The 22,937-nt window shown below is 45.1% G+C and overlaps 1 protein-coding gene across 4 annotated transcripts in view; it reads left to right on the top strand.

The window, feature by feature from the left end:
- The first annotated feature begins 3,704 nt into the window (after window positions 1–3,704).
- The window catches only part of LOC106579520 (brefeldin A-inhibited guanine nucleotide-exchange protein 1), a 112,738-nt gene continuing 93,505 nt past the window's right edge, over window positions 3,705–22,937 (top strand). For 2 of the 4 annotated variants that reach the window (XM_014159494.3, XM_014159493.3), the window contains exon 1: window positions 3,705–4,073. In XM_014159494.3, the coding sequence (XP_014014969.1) occupies window positions 3,950–4,073 (124 nt within the window). In that variant the 5' untranslated portion in view covers window positions 3,705–3,949. The remainder of the gene's footprint in view (window positions 4,074–22,937) is intronic. The other 2 variants (XM_014159496.3, XM_014159495.3) reach the window with 1 other exon arrangement.

The following is a 22,937-nucleotide window of genomic DNA, read 5'->3' as shown; positions in this document are numbered from 1 at the left end:
TACTAAATAGGACCTTCAATTAGAGGCAACAAGGAACAGCTGCCTCCAATTGAAGGTCAATCCAATAAACGAAACATAGAAATAGAAAGACTAGAACTAACATAGAAATAGACTAACATAGAACATTAACCAAAAAACCCCGAAACACATAAAACAAACACCCCCTGCCATGTCCTGACCAAACTACAATAACAAATAACCCCTTTACTGGTCAGGACGTGACAGTCCCCCTCCCCCCCAAAGGTGCAGACCCCGGAGGCACCTCAAACAAAAAAAACACAAAAATAAACCCCAAAACAAAAATAATCCCAAACTAAAGGGAGGGAAGGGAGGGTGGTCACCGTCACCGTCACTGTCTCCAACCTAACCTGTCCACCCCCGCTGAAGGCTCAGGGCTAAGGCGCGTCGCAGGAGACCTCGGGCTGATGCGCGTCGATGGAGACCTCAGGCTGATGCACGTCGATGGAGATCTCGGGCTGATGCGCGTCGCTGGAGACCTCGGGCTGATGCGCGTCGCTGGAGACCTCGGGCTGATGCGCGTCGCTGGAGACCTCGGGCTGATGCGTGACTCTGGGAGCTCCGGACTGGAGGGCGACTCTGGCTGCGCCGGTTCCGGACTGGAGGGCGACTCTGGCTGCGCCAGTTCCGGAATGGAGGGCGACTCTGGCTGCGCCGGTTCCGGACTGTGGGCCGTCTTTGCAGGCTCCGGACTGTGGGCCGTCTCTGCAGGCTCCGGACTGTGGGCCGTCTCTGCAGGCTCCGGACTGTGGGCCGTCTCCGCCGGTTCCGGACTGTGGGCCGTCTCCGTCGGTTCCGGACTGTGGGCCGTCTCCGTAGGTTCCGGACTGTGGGCCGTCTTTGCAGGCTCCGGACTGTAGGACGTCGCCGGAAGCACCGGATGGAGCACTGTCGCCGGAAGCTCCAGACGGGGAACTATCGCCGGAAGCTCCAGACGGGGAACTGTCGCCGGAAGCTCCAGACGGGGAACTGTCGCCGGAAGCTCCAGACGGGGAACTGTCGCCGGAAGCTCCAGACGGGGAACTGTCGCCAGAAGCTCTAGATGGGGAACTGTCTCCGGAAGCTCTGGACGGGGAACTGTCTCCGGAAGTTCTGGACTGGACAGGCGCACTACAGGCCTGGTGCGTGGGACTGGCTTTGGAGGCGCCAGACTGGTAACACGCACCTCAAGGCCAGTGCGAGGAGCAGGAGCAGGACGTACTGGACTGGGCTGACGCACTGGAGGCCTGGTGCGTGGGGCTGGTACTGGAGGTACCAGACTGGAGACACGCACCCCAACGCTAGTGCGAGGAGCGGGAACCGGACGTACTGGACTGGGCTGACGCACTGGAAGCCTGGTGCGTGGGGCTGGTACTGGAGGTACCAGACTGGAGACACGCACCTCAAGGCTAGTGCGAGGAGCAGGAACTGGATACACAGGGCCATGAACAAGCACTGGAGATCTGGAGTGCACAGCCTGCACAACCCGTCCTGGCTGGGTGGTAACAGTAGCCCTGCACGGGCGGAGTGCTGGCACAGGGCGAATTGGGCTGTGCAGAGGCCTGATGGCTGCCGTGCGTAGAGCAGGCGTAGGGTAGCCTGGGCCTAGGAGACGTACTGGTGGCCAGATGTACTGCACAGGCATACTCCTACCTGGCTGTATGCCCACTCTAGCACGGCACTTGCGAGGGGCTGGAATCGCTCGCACCGGACTGTGCGTGCGCATGGGTGAGATCGTGCACACTTCCGCATAGACCGGCGCTCTTCTGATCCGCTGCTTCCCATAATAAGCATGGGGAGTTGGCTCAGGTCTATTGCCTGACCTAGCCACACTCCCCGTGTGCCCCCCCAAAATGTATTGGGGGTGCCTCTCGGGTTTGCCAATCGGCACGTATAATGCCTCGTAATGGCGCCGCTCCACCTTGGCTGCCTCCAGCTCCTCCTTAGGGCATCGGTATTCCCCAGCCTGGTACCATGGTCCTGCCCTGTCCAAAATCTCCTCCCATGTCCACGATTCCAGATACCGCTGCTGCTCCTTCCTCCGCTGCTTGGTCCGTTGGTGGTGGGTAGTTCTGTCACGTTTGTCGTAAAGATGGGACCAAGGCGCAGCGGGAATGTGAATACTCATCTTCTTTATTATGAAGAAAACCAAAATAAACACTTGAACAAAACAACGACGAAGAAACAGTCCTGTGAGGCACACAGCTACACAATACTACCCACAAAACTACCCACAAAAACCCATGAAAAAACACCCCTACTAAATAGGACCTTCAATTAGAGGCAACGAGGAACAGCTGACTCCAATTGAAGGTCAACCCAATAAACTAAACATAGAAATAGAAAGACTAGAACTAACATAGAAATAGACTAACATAGAACATTAACCCCAAAAAAACGAAACACATAAAACAAACACCCCCTGCCATGTCCTGACCAAACTACAATAACAAATAACCCCTTTACTGGTCAGGACGTGACAGAAAGGTTATTTTCCTGGCACCACACTCCCAGAGTCCTCACTTCATCCCTGTAGGCTGTCTCATCATTGTTGGTAATCAAGCACAACTAGCTATTATGTTAGTTGTGCTTAGTTTAATGAGTGTTTGTTAGATTAAACATCAACAACAACAAAAATACATTTTGTTTTCATTTTTTGTTTGTCCTGACTGATCATTGAGGGCCTTATTCAGGAAGTCTGATATGGGCCTCATTGTGCAGGTGTTTCTTCAGGATGGCTCCCACTGTAATGTCAGATAGGTCCCCTCTCTGAATGGTCTGTCCAGGTAAGTGTCACCTCTGGTTGAGAGGACCCAGGGTTCTACAGAGTGCCCTTTAGGTTCCCCAGTAGGAGGTTGTCTTTAACCCAGTATGCCTTAGTAAAGGTGTCACAACACATGACCATTGTCTAGATGTGTATGACCTTATAATGTGAAAAATGGCCTTACAGTTAAATGTTACAGAATGAAGACTCACAGGTTATTGTCAAACTCTGCTGTTGACCTTATGTTTGATAGCCCCTTATTATATACATGAAATATTACCAGAAATAAACCCTATACTTAACTAATCAATAGTCACAGTGGAAGCTTTAAGTTAAAAAAAGACTATCTAAATATCATGGCTCTTCAACAGTGGTGTAAAGTAATGAAGTCAACATAATTTAAAGTACTACTTAAGTCGTTTTGGGGGTATCTGTACTTTACTATATATTTTTTACAACTTTTTATTTTACTACACTACATTCCTAAAGAAAATAATGTACTTTGTATTTTCCCTGACCCCCAAAAGTATTTTGAATGCTTAGCAGGACAGGAAAACTGTACTTTTACTTTTGATACTTAAGTATATTTTTGCAATTACATTAACTTTTGATACTTAAGTATATTTAAAACAAAATACTTTTAGACTTTTACTCAAGCAGTATTTTACTGGGTGACTTTCACTTTTACATAAGTCATTTTCTATTAAGGTGTCTTTACTTTTTCTCAAGTATGAACGTAATATCATGATTAGGTATACAATATTTATTCAAAAGGAGACCATCGTGCGCTCCCAGAAGTTGCGTATAGTATTCCTATACCATACGCACAAACACACACACAGCCCTTCTCTCTCTCTCTCTCTCTCTCTCTCTCTCTCTCTCTCTCTCTCTCTCTCTCTCTCTCTCTCTCTCTCTCTCTCTCTCTCTCTCCATTTCCGCTCCTTGAACCGCTGCCTGGATCATCCTGCTGCCTCACTGCGGCCAGTTTTAAAGTGCGTGACGTCGCTTCCTTTCAACATGGCGCAGCTAGGCAGGTTGCTAATGGAAATCTGAGGGATTTACCCCACCTTCTGTCTTTATTTATGTCTGTATGTTAGAGAAACTGCCGCTGTCATCTCGAACAGAATACATCGGTCTGAAACGGCTGCTGCCCCTTGGACAGGCTCCTCGCCCCAATTCTGGTGCGTCATGTATGAGGGCAAAAAGACGAAAAACATGTTTTTAACAAGAGCTTTGGAGAAGATCCTGGCCGACAAGGAGGTTAAAAAGTCTCATCATTCACAATTGCGCAAAGCCTGCGAGGTGGCACTTGGTAAGTTCTGGCATTAACACAATCTTAGGTTGTCATTGATTTGCCCACGTCATGCATCTCTGCTTATCCTGCTTGATAGGTTTTCGGCTGCTACAATGTCGCAAAAAATCTTTCTACAATCTGTTGGCAACATTGTAGAGCTAAACGGGTTAAATGGCTTTTCGCCCGACAATTTGGGTGTTATTCTGGTGAAGGATGGGATGTAAGTGTTGAATATACAACTATCGAGGTTGCGTTATAGGCTCTGAGATAATCATTGCTTAGTTACTATGTGAATACGGAAATGGTGCAAGTGACAGGGGTGGGTGCCTCCTTTGACATTTGCAAGCTGCTACACTAGTTTATTACGCATGTAACTGATAATTCAGCCCTTTTGAAATAAATAGACAGCTATTACCTGAAAGCAAACTGGCACTGTTATTATTACCAATGATACAACCTAATGGAACTGCATTTGTCTGAAAGTCTTAGCCTCTATAGCTACAATTCTTCCTCCGAGAAGAAGCTACCGACAATTTCAAAGGGATCATTCTTCATTAAATTGTTAGAACGATATGTGCAAATAATTTAGCCTCAACACTTTTACTTTTTCTGGTGGGATGTTCTGTGTCATACGAAGCATTGTCTGTCTGCTCTGCTCTGGAAATCCAGACTGCCCTGCGTGGCTGGAGAGGGAGTGGTGTTGAAAGAATGTAGTCTATCGCCTGGCAGTGAATGTTGGCAACTGTGGTATCTTTGGAGACTGGATCTGCGTTTATGTCCAGGTCTGGGTTGTCCCCAAAAACACCTGCACCACGGCGGGCAAGTGGCAGATACTTTTGGCCATGTAGTGTTTGTTGACACCTGCTCGTCGAACATCTTATTATAAAATCATGGGCATTAATATGGAGTTGGTCCCCTCTTGCTGCTTGCCATAACAGCCTCCACTCTTCTGGGAAGGCTTTCCACTAGATGTTGGAACATTGCTGCGGGGACTTGCTTCCATTCAGGCACAAGAATATTAGTGAGGTCGGCCACTGATGTTGGGCGATTAGGCCTGGCTCACAGTTGGAGTTCCAATTCATCCCAGAGGTGTTCAATGGGCTTGAGGTCTGGACTCTGTGCAGGCCAGTCAAGTTCTTCCACACCGATTTCAACAAACCATTTCTGAAAGGACCTTGCTTTGTGCACTGGGGCATTGTCATGCTGAAACTGGAAAGGGCCTTCCCCAAACTGTTGCCACAAAGTTGGAAACACAGAATCGTCTAGAATGTCATTGTATGCTGTAGTGTTAAGATTTCCCTTCACTGGAAGTAAGGGGCCTAGCCCTAACCATGAAAAACAGCCCCAGACCATTATTCCTCCTCCAACAAACTTTACAGTTGGCACGATGCATTCGGGCAGGAAGCGTTCTCCTGACATCCTCCTAACCCAGATTCGTCTGTCTGACTGCCAGATGGTGAAGCGTGATTCATCACTCCACAGAATGTGTTTCTACTACTCCAGAGTCCAATGGTGGTGAGCTTTACACCAGTCCAGCCAACGCTTGGCATTGTGCATGGTGATCTTAGGCTTGTGTGGCTGCTCGGCCATGGAAATTTATTTCATGAAGCTCCCGATGAACAGTTCTTGTGCTGACGTTGCTTCCTGAGGCAGTTTGGAACTCGGTAGTGAGTGTTGCAACCGAGGACAGACAAGTTTTACGTATTACGCGCTTCAGCACTCAGTGGTCCCGTTCTGTGAGCTTGTGTGGCCTACCACTTCGTGGCTGAGCCGTTGTTGCTCCTAGACGTTTCCACTTCACAATAACAGCACTTACAGTTGACTGGGGAAGCTCTAGCAGAGCAGAAATTTGACAAACTGACTTGTTGTAAAGGTGGCATTCTATGACGGTGTCACGTTGAAAGTCATTGAGCTCTTCAGTAAGGCCATTCTACTGCCAATGTTTGTCTATGGAGATTGCATGGCTGTGTGCTCGATTTTATACACCTGTCAGCAATGGGTGTGGCTGAAATAACCAAATCCACTAATTTGAAGGGGTGTCCACATACTTCTGTCTATATAGTGTATCATGTTACATTATCAGCATGGCATCATTGACACTCGCAGCAGGTGCATTAAGCAGAGGCTCGTCTTTACACTATAGCCTTATCTCCATTGGTCCTATGCCGGGTTGCATTATGTTGGATATAGAAAGAGGAAGGCTCAACTAAACTTTACGGGAATCATTTTAATCTGTCATGCAACTCAGAACAGGTTTTGTTCTGATAGTTTCTGGTCCGTGTCTCAACACCAGGATGTGTGCTAGGCCTGTTTGGAACAAGTTAGGCTCTCTTCTGCTATACCTGTAATCTGACACTGCTTGTGAAACAAATTTGCCCACCTTTGTTGTTGAGCAGCCAGTGAGTCTAGTCTGTCTTTGTCTTACTGTACCTGTCTCTCATCGGTTTTGGGGGATAGGGTATGCACAATACTAGACTACATTGGTATTAGCCAATATGCAATGATATTATAATGTTATTACACGGTTAGTAACACCATTGAGTATTCACTGCATGTTTACTAAAACTTGCTCTTCTAATGTAAATTATCTGAACTATGATAATACAAATATTTTATTAGACATCTCTGTATTCTTTCCCTATTGTCTTACATAGGCTACTGGGTTTATATGAGGATTAGGCTATCTTAAGTAGGAGGAGAGTTCATAGTAGGAACAACGCTGCCCCTGCATTCATAAAGTGAATAGCCCAGATTAGTCAGAGAACCACAGTGTGTGGGTGTTTTAAGAGCAGTGAGTTTACCACTGCTTTATTATGCTGTAGGCCTGTATCGTGGCCTATAAATATTACAGATTCTAAAGGTGTGCCTGAATTCGTTTAAAAAAAAAAGATAACCAGCTGTGATTCTATTTAAAAGCTTGAAGTGTATTGGAGGCATGGATGGACATTTTGAAGGCTGCTCATCCTAAAACAATGAGAAACTTTGAGTCTGAAATAACCACTTCCTGTCTAAACTGGGTGACCCATTACCAGTGATTTACGTAATCTCTCTTCTTGCCTTGAGGCACAGAGACATCTCAGAGAGAATGCCATTACTTCCAGTCTACTGCCCTCTCAATGACAGTCCCTCTGATCATGATACATTCAGTCCTCACTGTCCCCCTCTTTGAGACACGTTGTACACACTTCCAAGACAACCCCAATCCCTACCTACTACCCCTAGTCCCCTACACACTACCTCTAGTCCCCTACACACTACCTCTAGTCCCCTACACACTACCTCTAGTTCCCTACCTACTACCCCTAGTCCCCTACACACTACCTCTAGTCCCCTACACACTACCTCTAGTCCCCTACACACTACCTCTAGTTCCCTACCTACTACCCCTAGTCCCCTACACACTACCTCTAGTCCCCTACACACTACCTCTAGTCCCCTACACACTACCTCTAGTTCCCTACCTACTACCCCTAGTCCCCTACACACTACCTCTAGTCCCCTACACACTACCTCTAGTCCCCTACACACTACCTCTAGTTCCCTACCTACTACCCCTAGTCCCCTACACACTACCTCTAGTCCCCTACACACTACCTCTAGTCCCCTACACACTACCTCTAGTTCCCTACCTACTACCCCTAGTCCCCTACACACTACCTCTAGTCCCCTACACACTACCTCTAGTCCCCTACACACTACCTCTAGTTCCCTACCTACTACCCCTAGTCCCCTACACACTACCTCTAGTCCCCTACACACTACCTCTAGTCCCCTACACACTACCTCTAGTCCCCTACACACTACCTCTAGTCCCCTACACACTACCTCTAGTCCCCTACACACTACCTCTAGTCCCCTACACACTACCTCTAGTTCCCTACCTACTACCCCTAGTCCCCTACACACTACCTCTAGTCCCCTACACACTACCTCTAGTCCCCTACACACTACCTCTAGTCCCCTACACACTACCTCTAGTCCCCTACACACTACCTCTAGTCCCCTACACACTACCTCTAGTTCCCTACCTACTACCCCTAGTCCCCTACACACTACCTCTAGTCCCCTACACACTACCTCTAGTCCCCTACACACTACCTCTAGTCCCCTACACACTACCTCTAGTCCCCTACACACTACCTCTAGTCTCCTACACACTACCTCTAGTCCCCTACCTACTACCTCTAGTTCCCTACCTACTACCCCTAGTCCCCTACACACTACCTCTAGTCCCCTACACACTACCTCTAGTTCCCTACACACTACCTCTAGTCCCCTACACACTACCTCTAGTCCCCTACACACTACCTCTAGTTCCCTACCTACTACCCCTAGTCCCCTACACACTACCTCTAGTCCCCTACACACTACCTCTAGTCCCCTACACACTACCTCTAGTCCCCTACACACTACCTCTAGTCCCCTACACACTACCTCTAGTCTCCTACACACTACCTCTAGTCCCCTACCTACTACCTCTAGTTCCCTACCTACTACCCCTAGTCCCCTACACACTACCTCTAGTCCCCTACACACTACCTCTAGTCCCCTACACACTACCTCTAGTCCCCTACACACTACCTCTAGTCCCCTACACACTACCTCTAGTCCCCTACACACTACCTCTAGTTCCCTACCTACTACCCCTAGTCCCCTACACACTACCTCTAGTTCCCTACACACTACCTCTAGTTCCCTACACACTACCTCTAGTCCCCTACACACTACCTCTAGTTCCCTACCCACTACCCCTAGTCCCCTACACACTACCTCTAGTTCCCTACACACTACCTCTAGTTCCCTACACACTACCTCTAGTCCCCTACCTACTACCTCTAGTTCCCTACCTACTACCTCTAGTTCCCTACCTACTACCTCTAGTCCCCTACACACTACCTCTAGTCCCCTACACACTACCTCTAGTTCCCTACCTACTACCTCTAGTTCCCTACCTACTACCCCTAGTCCCCTACCAGCTACCCCGAGTCCCCTACCTACTACAAATATTTCCTTACCGGGTACCCTTAGTTCCCTACCTACTACCCCAGTTCCCTACCAGCTACCCCGAGTCCCCTACCTACTACAAATATTTCCTTACCGGGTACCCTTAGTTCCATACATGCTACCCCTAGTTCCCTACCTACTACCCCAGTTCCCTACCTACTACCCCTAGTGCCCTACCCACTACCCCTAGTTCCCTACCTACTACCCCTAGTTCCCAACCTACTACCCCTAGTTCCCTACCTACTACCCCTAGTTCCCTACCTACTTCCCCTACCAGCTACCCCTAGTCCCCTACCAGCTACCCCTAGTCCCCTACCTACTACAAATATTTCCTTACCGGCTACCCTTAGTACCCTACCTACTTCCCCTAGTCCACTATCCCTAGTCCCCTACCATCTAGCCCTAGTCCCCTACCCCTACCCACTACCACTATAACCCTACCCTCTAGCCCTAGTCCCCTACACTCTAGCCCTAGTCCCCTACCCACTAGCCCTAGTCCCCTACCCACTAGCCCTAGTCCACTACCTACTAACCTTATGCTGATCCTGAATAGGCAGAGTGTTGTTCAAAGGTGTTGCATGTTACAGCCCTATTTTAACTCTTCTTATAGCTTTGTGATCTTCATTGTAACACTATCCAAGCCATTACATCTGTTTTGTTGAAAAACTAAGTTGTCAGCCTCAGATTTAGTTTGTTCTCATTTTCACTGTGAACTTGACCTTTGCTGTTGTTTAGGGATACACATCCTGCGTCAGCATGCATAGTGAAGGGTTCTCACATTGTCACAGAGAAGCAAAACAGTGACGGAAGCAGGAGTACATTCATCCTAAGATCAGAGTAGGTCTGATGAGAGAGCTAGGGAGAGAGAGGGAGGGAGAACGGTAGATGGATGGAAGAGAGACTCTGGAGACATCAAAGATGCCTAGGTGAAGTAGCTGGCGCTCTCCTCCTATTCTGAGAATGCGGTTTATGGTCCATTTCATTCATGATGAATAAATAGTTTGCCAACGCCGGGCTGACTTCCAAGTCCGTAACCAATATATGATTTTTCTGCAGTGAGATAAATCAGCATATTTACATCCTCCTGAAAACAACCCCAAGTATTTTGGTGCTTGCAGTATGGACCAAATGGGCTAAAAAAATATAACAGATGCTTTCTATCAGTCCAGTGGAAGGTGAGGTAGAGATACCATAATGCTTGTAAACACCTACCTGACTCTCCAAACAGTTAAGGGGGAAGGGGAGGGGCTACTGTGATCAACTTTAAATCCAGATGTTGAGTCACGGGGAGGGAAGAAGCTGCCAGCCGCAGCGAGGTCAGGGCTCTTCCAGAGGTCAGGGCTCTTCCAGAGTTCAGTAGGGCCGCTGCACATTTCTCTCATTCCACAGTCCTCTGCTTTCCCAGCTCACTGCAGCCTGTGAATACATGCAGTTCACACACACACAAGGGCCTGCTGCGGGGATATAGCAGTCTGTCCACAGTATATGCCTACACTGTACCGTATCAGTGCAGTCTTATGCAGGCTTAAACTGGCTTATGCAGTGTATAGCCGTGGTTTCATGAACTTGGTCATATCTAGGATAAGTCACTGGCAGTCCTCTTTATACAGTACTGTATTTTGTCAGTTTATATGACAAAACAAGCAATGTGTAGTGTAGAGAATCATTGTACCATCCAAACCGCTGTGAAATATGTTTTCAATAACCCAAAACATAGTATTTTCAGCTGTTCGAAGCTGGTGTACAAAACTCAAAGTAAAATACGAAGAACAAAACTTAAGAACGGGAAGCATAGAAATAGTGCACATAGAACAGATATACCGCTTCTTAGACTTGCTTTCAATGAGAAGGACAGATCTATAACTCACATTTCTATATGAATTTGGTCAGGTCGCCCAAAAAGTTAGATATTGTAGCTTTAATCTACTATTACTACAGCAGTAACTACGAATCCTTTTAAGTGAAACAATGTGAGCTGACCCATAGTAGATCTCATTTAATTCATATGATGCGGAAAAGAGGCATGCAACAAATTTCTAATATGCTGTAATATGCTGCTTATTAACCTTCCCAAAAGTAAGGTTGACATGAACAAAGTTATGGAGCAACTACTATGGAAAACTGTTTTCCTCCTGAGTGTGGATGGTAATGAAGATGAAGCTATATATAAGTATGAACAGAATATATGATGTACTATTCAGGAAGAATGTGTGCGCTGATAGCAGAATACAATTCCTTAAAAGGCCTTTCAGGAATGTTTTTCTCTCTGAAAACTTTTAACAGCTATCTACAGCCTGTTATGGCCTATTTTTGTCACATATACTTTGGTAATTTGTTTTGCCAAACCTTACCACACACGGTGGGTACATCTGCATGTGGCCCTCAATCAGTCAATGGAATTTCATGGACAATATCTGAATACTTGGTATTAACCATGTGTTTCCATATATTTATTTATTTGATTTCTTTACCCCTTTTTCTCCCCAATTGGTAGTTAGTCTTGTCCCATCGCTGCAACTCCCATACGGACTTGGGAGAGGCGAAGGTCGAGAGCTGTGCGTCCTCCGAAACACGACCCCGCCAAGCCGCACTGCTTCCTGACTCACTGCTCGCTTAACCCGGAAGCCAGCTGCACCAATGTGTCGAAGGAAACACCGTACAGCGGCGACTGAAGTCAGTGTGCATGTGCCCGGCCACCACAATGAGTTGCTAGAGCGCGATAGAACAAGGACATCCCAGTCGGCCAAACCCTCCCCTAACCAGGACGACGCTGGGCCAATTGTGCGCCGCCTCATGGGTCTCCCGGTCGCGACCGGCTGCGACACAGCCCGGGATCGAACAGGGATCTGTAGTAATGCCTCTAGCACTGCGATGCAGTGCCTTAGACCGCTGCGCCACTCGGGAGCCCGTTTCCATTTATTTCACTCAAAGTTTGTTCTGAACAATTGTGGAGTATTGAGATGTATAATTCATCCCTAAGAGCAAAGATCTGTGTGTATCCAATGTGGTGACGCAGGCTTCCAGGACAGAGCACTTTTAACATTACCATCTGCCAGCATGGTGATGAATATTCATCCAAGTGGGATGTTTTTGCCGGTCTGTAAAATCTAAGTTCAAACCAAAGGTAAACTGTGCTGGTTGTCTCTGGTTGCATTCTGTAATAACACGTAATTTCAAGTTATTTATTGAAGGCACTGTACCAAGCCCACAAGTATTAAATAGCAAAAACAAGCACTGAAAAGACATCTTAACTATTGTACATTGACAGGAAGTAGAGGTCTATAGGCCTATGTGTAAACATACTGCATACTATAGAAATAGTTCAGTGTTCAAATAAATGTGGGCACGGCACTGGCCACGTGGTCATTAGGGGCACCTTCCTCTGGGAACAGTACACTTCTGGTCATTAGGCCCACTGAACATATGCCCTCATTAGGCCCACTGAACATATGCCCTCATTAGGCCCACTGAACATATGCCCTCATTAAGCCCACTGAACATATGCCCTCATTAGGCCCACTGAACATATGCCCTCATTAGGCCCACTGAACATATGCCCTCATTAGGCCCACTGAACATGATAAGCCCAATAAGGGATCCAAATTCTTAATGAAGCTTTTTCATTGCAACTCCCAAAGGACCAGCATGCGCTACAGTGATTATCTTGCACACAAAGCAATGGGGTGGAGAGTTTGCTCCATAGTTTTGCACAAAATATACTTACAACTGGTTATACGGACTGTACCAAATCCTCATTGGGATACTTGTTGTTGGTTTCGTTTTGGATTTATAAGTACTAAGTGGTTTTAAGATCAAATATATAAGAGTTTAGAGTAACTAGCATTTAGCCCAAGTGATCAAATGATTCCTATTAGCTCTCAGCAATGTATTATTGTGATTGCTACTTATTTAGCACCATCAAATAGGCTAAGGCGTATTTAATTACAGTGGCAAGAAAAAGTATGTGAACCCTTTGGAATTACCTGGATTTCTACATAAATTGGTCATACATTTTGATCTGATCTCCATCTAAGTCACAACAATAGACAAACACAGTGTGCTTAAACTAATAACACACAAATTATTTTATTTCTCTTGTCTATATTGAATACATAATTTAAAGTGTAAGTTGGAAAAAGTATGTGAACCCCTAGGCTAATGACTTCTAAAGCTAAGAATTGTTCACTTGCATAAAGCTGGAAAGGGTTACAAAAGTATCTCTAAAAGCCTTGATGTTCATTAGTCCACGGTAAGACAAATTGTCTATAAATGGAGAAAGTTCAGCGCTGTTGCTACTCTCCCTAGGAGTGGCCGTCCTGCAAAGATGACTGCAAGAGCACAGCGCATAATGCTCAATGAGGTTAAGAAGAATGCTAGAATTTCAGCTAAAGACTTACAGAAATCTCTGGAATATGCTAACATCTCTGTTGATGAGTTTTGTGTCGTAAAACACTAAACAAGAATTGTGTTCATGGGAGGACACCACGGAAGAAGCCACTGCTGTCCAAAACAAACATTGCTGCACATCTGTTTGCAAAAGTGCACCTGGATGTTCCAAAATATTCTGTGGACAGATGAAACTACAGTTGAGTTGTTTGGAAGGAACACACAACACTGTGTGTGGAGAAAAAAAGGCACAGCACACCAACATCAAAACCTCATCCCAACTGTAAAGTATGGTGGAGGGAGCATCATGGTTTGGAGCTGCCTCGGGACCTGGACAGCTTGCTATCATCGACGTAAAAATGAATTCCCAAGTTTATCAAGACATTTTGCAGGAGAATGTTAGGGTATCTGTCCGCCAATTGAAGCTCAACAGAAGTTGGGTGATGCAACAGGACAACGACCCAAAATGCAGAAGTAAATCAAAAACAGGATGGCTTCAACAGAAGAAAATACGCCTTCTGGAGTGGCCCAGTCCTAGTCCTGACCTCAACCCGATTGAGATGCTGTGGCATGACCTCAAGAGAGCAGTTCACACCAGACATCCCAAGAATATTGCTGAACTGAAACAGTTTTGTAAAGAGGAATGGTCCAAAATTCCTCCTGACCATTGTGCAGGTCTGATCCGCAACTACAGAAAACATTTGGTTGAGGTTATTGCTGCCAAAGGAAGGTCAACCAGTTATTAAATCCAAAGGTTCACATACTTTTCCCACCCTGCACTGTGAATGTTCACACGGTGTGTTCAGTAAAGACATGAAAACGTATAGTTGTTTGTGTTATTAGTTTTAGTAGACTGTGTTTGTCTATTTTTGTGACCTAGATGAAGTTCAGATCAAATTGTATGACCAATTTATGCAGAAATCCAGGTTTTTCCAAAGGGTTCACATACTTTTTCTTGCCACTGTGTAAAGTAGACAACTTTTCATCATATTCCTAACATGAGAAAAATAAATTCACTAATCAAGGGGAGGCCTAGACAAACATGGAATACCTAGCTGTATGAAGCTTAGACACCTCGGAGCCAGTGCTACCAGAGGATGACTGGATGAGAGAGTAAATTAGTGAAGAGACGGCAGCCTTCAACCATCTCTTATGTTCCTTTTACTTTCAGACTTCTGGAAATATTCACTGCTGCTCTGTCTGTCGCGTAAATGGAGACAGATCGGTGTGTGTATATATGTGTGTGTGCGTTCCGTAATTTTTGGTTGCAACTTAAAATATGGAGTGAGTAAATTGTCTAAAACTTGGAACACATGGACTGAAGTGTGTGTGTGTGTGTGTGTGTGTGTGGGAATGGAGTCTGGCCAAGCCTGCCTACCGCAGGGTATTGTTGTTTATGGTGAATGTGGTGAGTTTAATTTGGTTTGCAGGCTTGCTCTCCCTTAGTGAGGAGCATATGTTGGGCTCTGGGCTGTCTAGAGCGAGAAGAGGAGGAGAGGATGGGATGGGGGGGAGAGGAGGAAGAGGAGGGGAGTGGAGAGAAGGGGAGAGGATACTGAGGAGAAGAGCTCTCTTTTTCTAGCTTTATGGCCTTGGTTAAAGGGGTAATCTACCCCAAACCACTAATTCCTATGATTAACAGTGTTCAATAGTGTTAAATAACACTAATATGTGAAAACAATATTTTTTTGTGAACAAATATTTCATTTTGTTGTTATAACAAGGTTGGTAGAAACATGTGAAAATAATTTTGGGAAATCTGTTGCAGTTCAAGTCTACTACAAAACCCTCATTGAAATGCTCTTTCTCTCTGGGTTGGCTGGCTAGCTAGCTAGGTAGCTAGCTAGAAAACATAGCTGTACACAATAATACCAAAGTCAATATCAGCATGTGAAGTAGCTAGTTAGCTTAAAACCGCCTAAACAAACTGCACTGAGTTCATCTTGCAGTTCGTCTCTGCCACTGAGCTATAAACAGCGTTTAATTTTTTTGCTATAAACGGCGTCTCTGCCCAGAGCGAGAGCAACGTTACGTTGCTTTCCCACAGAGATACTTTTGAGGTGATGGGAAACTCCATTACAATCATATTAACGCACCTTGTGTACGTTGCACATAAGTCGTCAATGGGTCGTACGGTGCATTCTGGGTGATTCTGGGACAAGGAGAGCTCTCCTTCAAGGAGTGAATGGTAGTCAAAAAAGCACTAACTCAAAAAATGAACTTTAGCATGGATTTCGTGAACAAGAAGTACAACACTGCAAATATTTTCCAAGATGTGAGATAATTAACTTGTTCTCTGTAATATCGTTTAGCTTTGGAATTGTGAGATTACGTACTTTCGAGGAAAATAGGCAGGTTTCTCTACTCATACCTTGACTTTGAGAAGGGATTGCGTGACGATTAGCTTAGCGCCTGCATGATGCAGCATGACAATGTGAATGAGATGGGTCGACAGTCAGTTGGGTGGGGCATTTCTCCATTCATTGCCCAATGGGATTCCTATCTCCTCCTTTCTGTAATATCTCTGTTTCCCACAGACACACAGGGCGAATTGCGACATGGTACTTGAAGGAGAAACTGAGTTGAATAATTTGGTACACTGTTTAGATTGAGCACATTAAGCGAAATATTTACTTTGTCATAATGATATAAACAAATGGATGTGTTCTAGACACGCCCATACCATCTATTGGCTGATCTGGGGTGCTGGTAATAGTTTTGAAAGCATTATAAAATGTGATAATGTGTTATCCCCTATCTCCAGTGATGAGAATTATGTAGCTATGACGCATTCCTAGACGATTTCTTGATTTTCACAGACGGACCACTCAGAAGTTAAATCATGGAATTGTTTATTTTATCCATTGACAGAACGTAGTCTTTCTCCAAATTGACAGGAGTTTCCGGATTTTTATTTCTGGATGTGGATTATCCCTTTAACTGCTCATATAGGCAGATAATCGCTCCACAGACAGACAGCTTAGTAGTTTAATTGCAGACCCAGTAGACACCTCATGGTGCACTCCTGTCTCGGCCCCACCAGGCTGTGTGCAGACCGGCAGCTTAGCTCAGATGTAAGCCAGCAGGTTCACTACTACTCACATCATTAGCAGGGAGAAAGTCACTCTCTTACAGCCCAAACTAGACCTGATAATGAAATGAACCAACTCCTTTCTCTAGAAAGAACCAAGTTGGGAGGAAAATTAGCTAATACTCTACTGTTCCTCTGTGTTGGGTTTTTCTGTATCGCACCAGTCAAAATATTTTGTTACACTGATACCCCAAACATCCATAATACATGAATGATCTGTGCAAATGCCTCATTCAATATAAGGAGAGGTGATGAATTAATTTTGTTTCAGCAGCCAACAAAGAGATGAGCGGAACGGAGGGAATATTCTCCTTCTCTTTCTCCTTGTCGTTTGGTGGTGTTGGAAGAGTTAAGATGCTGATATTTAGCAGATCCTGTCATCTGTGTGCATCTGAGGTGGGCTGATACAAAGCTAACGAGTTACCATACATCACCCTAACTAAAGGAGATGGTGAGCGAGGAGGATCGGGAAGGGAGGGAGGGACTGAATGGTGAAGAAAGAGGGATGGAGGAAGGGAGAGAGAGAAAGAGAATATTGAGGGAGAGAAGAAAGGAGGGTACTGACATACAGAGAGCAAGTGAGGGAGAGAGAGAAAGAGTAATTGAGATAAATAGAGAGAGATGCCATGCCAGCCTGCGCCCCATACTCAGCAGGTGTGAAGGAGTAGGTGGTTGATGAGAGTTGGCCCTTTGGATTCCTGATAAAGAAAGACCTCAACTGTGTAATAATCAAGGCCTGGTGCAGCAGAAAACCATCTCCCATCTCTCCACTATGGCAGTCAGTCAGCGTAGTGATTCCCAGCATGATTAGACAGGGGCTTTAGCAGGTCTGCGTGAGTAGGCTGGAGGCCCGGGAGTCCATGGGGCTCCAGGCCCACAACACACATTAGGTAGTCCAGACAACCTCTGGTAGCCAGGGTTTCCTGCCTCTCCACTCTTCTCCTCTCCCAAATGTAATTACTGCAGTGCAATGTCAGGGGGCTGATTTTCCACCGGTTCGCCGTGACAGCTGCAGCTGCCCTCTGTTTACCGATGCTCAGGGGAGAGATTGAGTTGGAGGTTGCCACCTACAAACAGATCTAGGATCAGATTACTCAACCCTGGTCCTAATGTTAAGCTTCATTGTGTGAGATAATACACTACATAGCCAAAAGTATGTGGACACCTGCTCGTCGAACATCTCATTCCAAAATCATTGGCATTAATATGGAGTTGGTCCCCTTTCTTTGCTGCTATAACAGCTTCCACTCTTCTGGGAAGGCTTTCCACTAGATGTTGGAACATTGCTGCGGGGACTTGCTTCCATTCAGCCACGAGCATTAGTGAGGTCTGCCACTGATGTTGGGCGATTAGGCCTGGCTCACAGTCAGCGTTCCTATTTGTATTTATTATGGAACCCCATTAGCTGCTGCAGTTACACAATTTTAAAAACATTACAATACATTCATAACAGATTTCACAACACACTGTCTGCCCTCAGGCCCCTACTCCACTACCACGTCTACAACACAAAATCCATGTGTACGTGTGTGTGTACGTGTGTGTGTGTACGTGCGTGTGCGTGTGTGCGTGTGCGTGTGCGTGTGTGCGCATGTGTCTCCGCCTATTTTTGTGTTGGTTCACAGTCCCCGCTGTTCCATAAGGTGTATTTTTATCAGTTAAAAAAAATTCTGATTCTACTGCTTGCATCAGTTACCTGATGTGGAATAGAGTTCCATGTAGTCATGGCTCTATGTAGTTCTGTGCGCCTCACATAGTCTGTTCTGGACTTGGGGACTGTGAAGAGACCTCTGGTGGCATGTCTTGTGGGGTATGCATGGGTGTCTGAGCTGTGTGCTAGTCGTTTAAACAGACAGCTCTATGCTTTCAACATGTCAATACCTCTCACAAATAAAAGTAGTGATGAAGTCAATCTTTCCTCCACTTTGAGCCAGGAGAGATTGACATGCATATTATTAATGTTTCTCTCTGTGTACATCCAAGGGCCAGCCGTGCTGCCCTGTTCTGAGCCAGCCGTGCTGCCCTGTTCTGAGCCAGCCGTGCTGCCCTGTTCTGAGCCAGCCGTGCTGCCCTGTTCTGAGCCAGCCGTGCTGCCCTGTTCTAAACCAGCCGTGCTGCCCTGTTCTAAGCCAGCCGTGCTGCCCTGTTCTGAACCAGCCGTGCTGCCCTGTCCTGCGCCAATTGCAATTCCTAAGTCCCTCTTTGTGGCACCTGACCACATGACTGAACAGTGTATACAGTGGGGCAAAAAAGTATTTAGTCAGCCACCAATTGTGCAAGTTCTCCCACTTAAAAAGATGACAGGCCTGTAATTTTCATCATAGGTACACGTCAACTATGACAGACAAAATGAGAAAAAAAATCCAGAAAATCACATTGGAGGATTTTTTATGAATTTATTTGCAAATTATGGTGGAAAATAAGTATTTGGTCACCTACAAACAAGCAAGATTTCTGGCTCTCACAGACCTGTAACTTCTTCTTTAAGTGGCTCCTCTGTCCTCCACTCGTTACCTGTATTAATGGCACCTGTTTGAACTTGTTATCAGTATAAAAGACACCTGTCCACAACCTCAAACAGTCACACTCCAAACTCCACTATGGCCAAGACCAAAGAGCTGTCAAAGGACGCCAGAAACAAAATTGTAGACCTGCACCAGGCTGGGAAGACTGAATCTGCAATAGGTAAGCAGCTTGGTTTGAAGAAATCAACTGTGGGAGCAATTATTAGGAAATGGAAGACATACAAGACCACTGATAATCTCCCTCGATCTGGGGCTCCACGCAAGATCTCACCCCGTGGGGTCAAAATGATCACAAGAATGGTGAGCAAAAATCCCAGAACCACACAGGGAGACCTAGTGAATGACCTGCAGAGAGCTGGGACCAAAGTAACAAAGCCTACCATCAGTAACACACTACGCCGCCAGGGACTCAAATCCTGCAGTGCCAGACGTGTCCCCCTGCTTAAGCCAGTACATGTCCAGACCCGTCTGAAGTTTGCTAGAGAGCATTTGGATGATCCAGAAGAGGATTGGGAGAATGTCATATGGTCAGATGAAACCAAAATATAACTTTTTGGTATAAACTCAACTCGTCGTGTTTGGAGGACAAAGAATGCTGAGTTGCATCCAAAGAACACCATACCTACTGTGAAGCATGGGGGTGGAAACATCATGCGTTGGGGCTGTTTTTCTGCAAAGGGACCAGGACGACTGATCCGTGTAAAGGAAAGAATGAATGGGGCCATGTATCGTGAAATTTTGAGTGAAAACCTCCTTCCATCAGCAAGGGCATTGAAGATGAAACGTGGCTGGGTCTTTCAGCCTGACAATGATCCCAAACACACCGCCTGGGCAACGAAGGAGTGGCTTCGTAAGAAGCATTTCAAGGTCCTGGAGTGACCTAGCCAGTCTTCAGATCTCAGCCCCATAGAAAATCTTTGGAGGGAGTTGAAAGTCCGTGTTGCCCAGCGACAGCCCCAAAACATCACTGCTCTAGAGGAGATCTGCATGGAAGAATGGGCCAAAATACCAGCAACAGTGTGTGAAAACCTTGTGAAGACTTACAGAAAACGTTTGACCTGTGTCATTGCCAACAATGGGTATATAACAAAGTATTGAGAAACTTTTGTTATTGACCAAATACTTATTTTCCACCATAATTTGCTAATAAATTCATAAAAAAATCCTACAATGTGATTTTCTGGATTCTTTTTTCTCATTTTGTCTGTCATAGTTGAAGTGTACCTATGATGAAAATTACAGGCCTCTCTCATCTTTTTAAGTGGGAGAACTTGCACAATTGGTGGCTGACTAAATACTTTTTTGCCCCACTGTATATACAAATATTCTTTACATCAACAACATACAAATCACTACGAAACTTCTTGTATGACCTCTTATACACTATATTAGGCCCAGCCTTTGGAACTTTGGTTTTCCTAGATATTGCTACTATATTGTGATCACTACATCCAATGGATCTGGATACTGCTTTAAAGCAAATTTCTGCAGCATTAGTACAGATGTGATCAATACATGTTTTCATTCCTGTGCTGTTTGTAACAACCCTGGTAGGTTAACTGATAACCTGAACCAGGTTGCAGGCACTGGTTAAAGTTTGAAGCTTTTTCTTGAGTTGGCAGCTTGATGAAAGCCTGTCAATATTTAAATCCCCCAGAAAATATCCCTCTGTTGATATCACATACATTATCATGCATTTCACACGTTATCCAGATACTGACTGTTAGCACTTGGTGGTCTATAGCAGCTTCCCACCATAATGGGCTTTAGGTGAGGCAGATGAACCTGTAGCCATATTACTTCAACAGTATTTAACATGAGATCCTCTATAATCTTTACAGACATCTGGTTCAGAATATAACCAGCAACACCTCCACCACTGGCATTTCTGTATTTTCTGTAAATATTTTAACCTTGTATTACTACCACTGTATCATCAAAGGTATTATCTAAGTGAGTTTCAGAGACGGTCAGAATAAGAATGTCATCTGTTACTAGCAAGTTATTCATTTCGTTTCTTAACCTCTCTAGGGTCGGCGGGACGAAATCGTCCCACCTACATAACAGCCAGTGGAATCTTGTGGCGCGTTATTCAAATACCTTAGAAATGCTATTACTTCAATTTCTCAAACATATGACTATTTTACACCATTTTAAAGACAAGACTCTCGTTAATCTAACCACACTGTCCGATTTCAAAAAGGCTTTCCAGCGAAAGCAAAACATTAGATTATGTCAGCAGAGTACCCAGCCAGAAATAATCAGACACCCATTTTTCAAGCTAGCATATAATGTCACATAAACCCAAACCACAGCTAAATGCAGCACTAACATTTGATGATCTTCATCAGATGACAACCCTAGGACATTATGTTATAAAATACATGCATGTTTTGTTCAATCAAGTTCATATTTATATCAAAAACCAGCTTTTTACATTAGCATGTGACGTTCAGAACTAGCATACCCCCCGCAAACTTCCGGTGAATTTACTAAACATTTACTAAATTACTCACGATAAACGTTCACAAAAAAGCATAACAATTATTTTAAGAATTATAGATACAGAACTCCTCTATGCACTCTATGTCCGATTTTAAAATAGCTTTTCGGTGAAAGCACATTTTTGCAATATTCTGAGTAGATAGCCCGGCATCACAGGGCTAGCTATTTAGACACCCAGCAAGTTTAGCACTCACCAAAGTCAGATTTACTATAAGAAAAATGTTATTACCTTTGGTGTTCTTCGTCAGAATGCACTCCCAGGACTTCTACTTCAATAACAAATGTTGGTTTGGTCCCAAATAATAGCGGCGTTTTGTTCGTGTGTTCAAGACACTATCCGAATGGTAAAGAAGGGTGACGAGCACGACGCATTTCGTGACAAATTTCTAAATATTCCATTACAGTTACTTCGAAGCATGTCAACCGCTGTTTAAAATCAATTTTTATGCCATTTTTCTCGTAAAAAAAGCGATAATATTCCGACCGGGAATCTCTGTTTAGGTTCAAAGACGATAGAAAATAAAAACATGGGGTCGACTCGTGCATGCGCCTAAGCCCATTGTCCTCTGATAGAGCACTTACCAAAAGCGCTAATGTGTTTCAGCCTGGGGCTGGAATTACATCATTCAGCTTTTTCCCGCCTTCTGAGAGCCTATGGGAGCCGTAGGAAGTGTCACGTTACAGCAAAGATCCTCAGTCTTCAATAAACAGAGTCAAGAAACTCAAGGAATGGTCAGACAGGACACTTCCTGTAAGGAATCTTCTCAGGCTTTTGCCTGCCATTTGAGTTCTGTTATACTCACAGACACCATTCAAACAGTTTTAGAAACTTTAGGGTGTTTTCTATCCAAAGCCAATAATTATATGCATATTCTAGTTACTGGGCAGGAGTAGTAACCAGATTAAATCGGGTACGTTTTTTATCCAGCCGTGTAAATACTGCCCCCTACCCCCAACAGGTTAAGCTACATATGTTGACGTGGGCTATTTTGAACATTTTTCTGGCATGCTTGCTTGTTTTCATTGCTTTACTGGGAAGCTTAACAGAAGTAGATATTCTCATGTTATTTATGTTAGTGCAGGGTGTGCTGCACACGGTGGACTTCCTACTAGGGCACACCGCCTCAGTGCTAACAGCATAAATCTGGTTCATAGGCACATGATTGCTGCATATTAAAGCTTTAGGATCAGCAGAGGCATTCAGGGCAGTTAGAGGGACATAAATTAGGTTATTTACATTGTGTCTACCAATGCCCCTGATGTAATGTACAAAAGCTAAAGCCTTGTGATGACTCAGCGACACAATGGTGGGGATTAGCTGAGTTGGGCTTGGGTCATTGATAACTCATTGTCTCAACGCAGCCTTATAAT

Source organism: Salmo salar, chromosome 19 (genome assembly GCF_965601325.2).
Source record: "Salmo salar chromosome 19, fSalSal1, whole genome shotgun sequence".
In the NCBI taxonomy this organism is placed as follows: Eukaryota; Metazoa; Chordata; class Actinopteri; order Salmoniformes; family Salmonidae; genus Salmo; species Salmo salar.
This window is presented reverse-complemented; position numbering and strand designations above follow the sequence as displayed.